General features: G+C 35.6%; 1 protein-coding gene across 1 annotated transcript; it reads left to right on the top strand.

Annotated features, from left to right (window-relative positions):
* Window positions 1-747: 747 nt before the first annotated feature.
* LOC125674920 (complement C1q-like protein 2) lies at window positions 748-6,699 on the top strand. The gene is made up of 3 exons (XM_056157653.1): window positions 748-1,125; window positions 2,287-2,415; window positions 5,588-6,699. The coding sequence occupies exons 2-3, from the start codon at window positions 2,292-2,294 to the stop codon at window positions 5,977-5,979; spliced, it is 516 nt and encodes a 171-aa protein (XP_056013628.1). The 5' UTR covers window positions 748-1,125; window positions 2,287-2,291; the 3' UTR covers window positions 5,980-6,699.
* Window positions 6,700-7,116: the final 417 nt, after the last annotated feature.

Genomic DNA, 7,116 nt, shown 5'->3' on the forward strand with positions numbered 1-7,116 from the left:
TCTCTGGTGTAGCATACGACAGTGTCGAACAAATGTAGAGAGAATACGAGTTGCCAAAAACTTTACAATACATGTAACTGTATTAATAAACATAACTGTCGGTTTAGAGTTTTTACTGAAGCAGTCTGTATATTTATTTATTTCTGTCCAGTTTCTGTAGTTGGAGTTGATCCCTTTAAATTGTAAAGGTCAGCCGTCGATTGTAAAAGTAAGCCTCTTCGTAAAACTCCATTGATATTAACATTATAACTCCTACGTCAGTGTTATTTGTTAAGACTGACCAGGTACTAATGCTAACATTATAATTCCTTACTTCAGTACTATTTGTTAAGACTGACCAGGTACTAATGCTTACTGTGGATCGGAAAACCTGATAGCTGCCATCGTACAAAATAAAAACAATCAATGGAAAATGCTGACAATTTCAATTTCATGTAAAGCTCTTGTCCAATATCTTAATTTCTGAAAATTGCTAATTTCATACGCTACTTCAAATGAAAGCATTACTAAGTGGTTCGTAACGTGTTGTAACAAGATCTCCCCATACCATGACAAGATTTTGATGATATCTGAACAACGACGTCACATTTTTGTTATCGCCATATACCACACATTTTGTTTTCTCCATTCTACTCGAACATCATTTTCGTGGAAAAAGATTCTGCCTCATAATCATATTAATCTTCTAAACACATGTTTCCTTCTTGAATTGGTCCTACTTGATATTTGGTATAAATAAAGCACGTGTTTGACGATCAGTGTAGTACGACTTGCCAACACGAATATCGCGGGGTACCTTACACTGATTGTCGTCGTCATCGACAAAACCGCGGCAGTCTCTTTCCTCACAGGCGGCAATGTACAGAACTCTACTAACCAAAATCTCGTCGGAGTAGATAGTCAAACCTTGGACGTGTTCAGACAACTGCTGAATCAAGAAACTATCATCAGAATGAACTTGGTTAAAAATGTCGACGCGTTGATGAAAAACCTCGCTGTGGCCGAACAGAAAATTTCAACAATAGAAGCATCCACTGATCACGGAGGTCCAGAAATTAAAACTTGAAAACCACGTGTTGAAAAATGAGAGTAGAGTACAACGTAGGCGTCTCGCTAATATCACTGGTAAGTATCCTATTATATCATTATCAGCAAGTTTTTTAAAAATTCACTTGACAGTTTCTATGCAGGTTTGATTGATTGTATCTTGCTTCCCTCTCGAGACTTTTTCACTCTTATGGAGACGTCACCAAGATCGGTGAAGGGCCTATGCTTGGCGCTCAGCCATTAAGCAGTGAGGGTTCTTTAGTGTGTCACACTTACCATGACACGGTACATCCGTTTTCAAGGTCATCTCCGAGGACCCGTGACATTAACACCTGATGTCGGGCATTTGGCGATGGAACTGTCACTACCTGTTTTAATGACTTACATGTAGGTCTGTCGCGGCCGAGATTCGAACCACGATCTTCCGCTCTTCCGCATGCGGAGCGAACGCTCTCCCCCTAGACCACCGCAGCGGTACATGCAGGTTTGACTTGGAGTGACTGAATAATTTGAATGAATATAAAGACTGCGATAATACTTGAGAAATGAATTTTATTTTTGAACATGTACGTGAGTTGATGAGCTGCGACACTTCACGCTAGCCTATTCCATGAATCGTTAACGGATTCGGGTATCTTCAAAACTGGAGTTCATTTCTCATATTTGCATTCTACATGTACTTTCATTTCCGTCTGAATTCCCTGTCCTGAAAATAGACGTACGTGTACTATGTTTATCAAGATGCATACGCGCATTGTTCATGAATGCAATACATTCAACAGAAAATGACAATTATTTCAATAAGTAAAGATGTTAAAGGCAAATACATCGGACATTTGTTGTTTTGTTTTTCAATTATTGTTTAAATTTGACGCAAGGTCATTTTTTATAAAAGATAACATGATGTATAATTTCTTAAAATGTATTGACGGTCACGAAACAAAGGAAATTAGAGTTACTATTCTTACTGTTCCATTTATTATAGATTATAAGCTATTGAAAACTGAACACACGACAGTATCTAATTTGTCCCATTAAACCATTCTTACATTCACATGGATGTGAAAGTTTAAAACAAATTACACTTACTATAAAATTCCGTAACCCCAACCCTATTAGCGATAACTTTTATTGGCAAATCTTCACTGAGAAATGTTTCTGATGAATGTCGCATAATATGAAATGATTCTTTTTTGCGTTATATATTTCTATTTATAAAATGGTTTCTTTGTTTTCAAGGTTACATGAACAAAACAGTAGACAGTCTGAAGGTCGAGGTGAAGGACGCGCAGATTCAACAGCTGAAGTTATCCTCCGCTGTGGCCTCTCTAGAGATGTTCCGAATGAATCTGAACACCAGTATACTTGGTACTTATGTTATTGTTTTCGGATTTTATGATTATTTTATCTATTGCATTTCCTGACCACTTCATTAAGACAATCCGATTTTCTGATCGAAAGATTATCTGTCACCATCTCTGTCGTTCTTGTTATCCTAGCTTTACACATGTGTTTAGTTCTCGAATCGCCGAGTAACAAATTTAACATCCATCATTCGTTGCTGATGGGGGAATCAAAATGCTGAAACTGTTTTCCAAAGTGAGATGAATAGAAAATAGTTGATAAAAGTATGTTTTTGTGAGCCTCATGAACGTAAAATCCGGAGGAGAGTATCATGATAATTTGGGTTGACATCCCTAACAAGAGATTTAGGGTTAATAGAGTTCAAAATATTGCATGCAAATTATACCAAAATGTTTTTAAAAAAATCTACTTTCTCCAAAGCGAACTTCTCCCAACCTACGAGGCAACAGATTGTCAATTTAGAATGCAAGGACTTCTATGTAGTACAAAATCAACTGTGTTCAGAGTGTGTAAGAAAGGTGTTTACAAATGTAACACAATTTCGGATTGATCAAGGTTTGTGTGCCAGGAAGGGGTAGTATTTGGGGATTTAAGTTTTACATAATAATGTGTAAGAAACCTTGCCAATTCAGTATTAATCCATCGTCATATGACGTAGAATAAAAAGTTCAAGCGATCAAAACCCGAAGCTTGAAGTTTTGCATAGTCTGACTTTTCAAGAACCAAAAACATGCAACTAGTGCAATGAATAGGATTTTATTTCACTTAAATGAAAGTGCTTTTCACTCATTGAATACAATATATTGCCCAGGTCTCTATTTTGTATTAATTATAGGAGTTATGAGGTTCGTTATCTACACTTATTACGATAGGAGTTTAGTTGGGACATTTTACGCTCCTCTATAGACCACTTTGCGGTACCGCGTTGTGGTTTATAATGCGTAAACTACCCGACTTTATATCACGTAAAGTGAATCACAACTGCATTCATTTCTCACACATCCCGTGGGGATCCGGGTTAGAATAGGTCCTCAGTAACCCTTGCTTGTCGTAAGAGGCGATCAAATGGAGCGGTCCTTCGGATGATCGAGATCTTCAAAACCGAAGCCCCGTGTCACAGCAGGTGTGGCACTATAAAAATCTCTCCCTGCTAAAAGGCTGCAAGCGCCAATCATAGGTCTAAATTTTACAGCCCTTTACCGGCAATGGTGACGTCTGAGTGAAAGATTATCGAGAGCGACGTTAAACAATATACAATCAATCAATCATTTCTTACATAGAAGCATCATCGTATAAAATTGACCCAAGTATGTTACTATCATGACCTCAAAGGACTGAATGAATTCTGTAAAGGGGTTGTCAGTTATATATAACTTAATGGTATCTGAAAGAGATCCGTCATCTCTCCTTTATTAAATGATCACATGGGGCATTCTCTTCCGGGAAGTGCCGGGTTTGATTTTTTCCCGCCGTTAGTTGGTTGTGCTTGTTTTGCTGAAATCTGGATTATCTACAAAAATCTCATATTTCATATCCTCTGAGGAAGAGTTAGACCCGAGGAAGGCTTTTGTCTATTAATGTGTATACATTTCAGTTAACGTGATTAAGATATAAGTATATATATTGCGCAAAACATTAAAAAGATTTTACTGGTGTTGTCACATACATTTGTGTTTGATCTGTGGATGTGACCCATGCAGTTCAATAGACACAATGATTTGATGTACATGTATACATTTCCCTTCAATCAAATAAGGGAGTTTCTCTTGGCTTGTTGAGTTTCTTTAACACGAAATAAGTTGTTTTGTTATTGTTATTTTTCTTGGAATTTACACCAGTTTTCAGATAAGAGCTATCTTGTGTAGGAAGTGCATTTAGTGGTACTTTGAATGTCTAATTGGGGCAGCCACTACCTACAGTCACTGAGGAAAAAGATAAAATGTAAAATCTATTAAGAAGATACTCTACATCGTCATAATGGCTGACTTCCTTTTCAAACATGGAGGACAATATAAATATCAGCAATATTTGTCCATCCATTTCAATTCTTTTCGACCAGCTGAGTAGCTCAGTAGGTTAGAGTGTCGACTGCAAAGAGAGGGGGGGTGTCGACTGCTGAACTGTAGATCGTGGGTTCGAGTCCAGCAGAGGTGTTAATTTTTTACCAAAATGCTTTCTATTAAAACTGCATTTTTTGACTAAATAAAGTAAACTTGAAAGTTTTCAATTTCAATATATTGTTGTACATAACACATATCCTCCACTTTTCATTCATATCAAATTTCTGTGGTGTAGCATACCTCCTTAAAGGGACATGGACATGATTTGAGAAACAGCAAACATTTATTTTTCCATTTTTAATGTTTAAAATGCTAAACTAAGGTATTTCTAATGGTCAGGAAAATTTGAATGTCAGTTTTCGAAGTAAATGGGAGATTCAAAGCTCACAATTCTTTATTACGTAAACAAGGCTCGTGCCCTGTTTTTGTTTACATATAAGCTAGATATACTAGTAAAAGTTCGTTTAAAGCAGATTTTTCAATTTACCAGTTAATTCTGAACATAATTTGATAGTTTATAGTGTTTAGCACATCTCATTTTGTTTTAAATATGCTATTTTCTATCTAGCAATCTATATGTAAACAAAAACATGACAAGAGCCTTGTTTATATAACAAAGAATTGTTAGTGCTGTATCTCACTTGTAACTCAACAACTGATATTAAAATTTTGGTTGATCATTAATAATATCTTAGTTAAAAAGCACTGTAAACAATAAAAATGGAAAAATAAAATTTTCAGATCAACCGTGTCCATGTCCCTTTAAAAGCGGCCTCTGTTTGATTAATCAAATGTAAGATATACAAAATACTATCGAACGAAATAACATGCTTGATATGATACGCATTAACAACGAAATAACGTGATATAATAGTTAAGAATTTCCTGTATTTGATTACTCTCTCAATACTTATTACTTAATTAGTTTGTGTATAAATCGATTTCAAGTTTTGACTTTTTCGTTATTCAAAATTTTACTAAGTGCATAGCATTGCCCTCCTACTTACGATATACACATATAAACTTAATTTGTTTTATTTATTAGATCTTCATGCCTTCTTATTTACGATATACATGTAGAGATACACATACACTTAATTTAATTCATTCATTAGATCTTCAAAAGAAAGTGGCCTTCACCGCGGGGGTGAAGTCTAGCAGTATTACCTTGAAGAATGGGACGTTAGTATTTCCGGCTGTCATTAACAACATCGGGGGTGGATACAATCCCAGTACGGGTGTTTTCACGGCCCCTACAGAGGGACACTACGTCTTCTTCGTCACTGTTGTGGAATATCAGAAACAAAACAGTCAGGTTGACATTGTTCTGAATGGGTCGTCAAAGGTCAGAACCATGGGACATTCAGATGCAGCTTACCAGACGGGAGCAAACATGGTTGTCCTGCGGCTTCAGCAGGGAGACACGATGTGGATCAGATATCACCATGGTAAAGGTTATCTCAGCAATAGTATTCCCATCACAACGTTTTCTGGCTTCCTCCTCTAACTTAAACATATCAAGGTCAGAGGTCAGATTGAAATTCTTATAGTGTAATCCAATACTTACATGTAGATACTACATAGATAATCAACGTAAATCATAACTGAAACATTACAGCGTTTATGTCCAAATAAACACCCCTACCCCGGCGCTTATACTTGTTAAGCAATAATCATTCTCGTGTTCCTATGTGATGAAAATGATCGTGTTTATATATAACAAGCATTCTTGTGGTGATATGAAATATTCCCTCTCGAATTTACATGTAATAAACATGATCGTGTTCATATGCAATAATCTTACTCGTCTTTATATGTTGTGTTGATATGCAAACACTGTAGGGTTTTCACGTAATAAACATCGTGTTTTATATTATAAACAAATGTGTTTTTATATGAAATAATCATTCTCGAATCTAAAAGTACTATTTTTCTCGTGTAAATGTAATAACTATTCCCGGGTTTATGTGTAGTAAAAAAATTTTTTTATATGTAAACATTGTATTGTGCTTTTGTGTAATATCATTCTCGTGTTTATATATGATAATCATTCTAGTGTTTAAATGTAATATTCACTTTTGTGTTTATATGTAATAATCATGTTTGGGTTTATATGTAATAATCATGTTTGGGTTTATATGCAATACTCATTCTAGTGTTTATCTGTAATAATCAGTCTAGTGTTATATATAATAAAGATTCATTTTACACTCTCTCATAATTATAAGAACTGCGTTTTTCATGTTTATAACGTATTTGGAAATACCATGGTTTATCATATGATTGGTAATGATTATACAGTGATACGGGTGACGTCACAATTATCCGATATAAACGACCAGTCCGAAAATCCATATCACATATCAGACCCACAGGGCTAAGCCCGTTTGGGCCAAAACTCTATGATACCATAAATATGGAAAGGGGTCTAACTCTGACCCAGATAAAAACTATCCAATGGCTTCAATTCCTACAAAATCAGAAACTAGGTATGGTATGCGTAATTTATCGACCTCCTTGCATAGATTAATGTTTTGACTACTTGCATGCAAAATTTCAAGCCACAGGTTCTAAAAATAAGAGAGACATAAATCATCGTTCTCTCGATTTCACCTGCTTATTTTTACTAGGACATTTACCGGTC

This window comes from Ostrea edulis, chromosome 3 (assembly GCF_947568905.1).
Source record: "Ostrea edulis chromosome 3, xbOstEdul1.1, whole genome shotgun sequence".
NCBI lineage: Eukaryota > Metazoa > Mollusca > Bivalvia > Ostreida > Ostreidae > Ostrea > Ostrea edulis.

Bases quoted from the DNA above. Each gene is read 5' to 3' on its own strand.
- LOC125674920 (XM_056157653.1), top strand. From the start codon at position 2,292: ATGAACAAAACAGTAGACAGTCTGAAGGTCGAGGTGAAGGACGCGCAG. The intron at 2,416-5,587 runs GTACTTATGTTA...TTCATTCATTAG, and splicing joins TCTGAACACCAGTATACTTG to ATCTTCAAAAGAAAGTGGCC.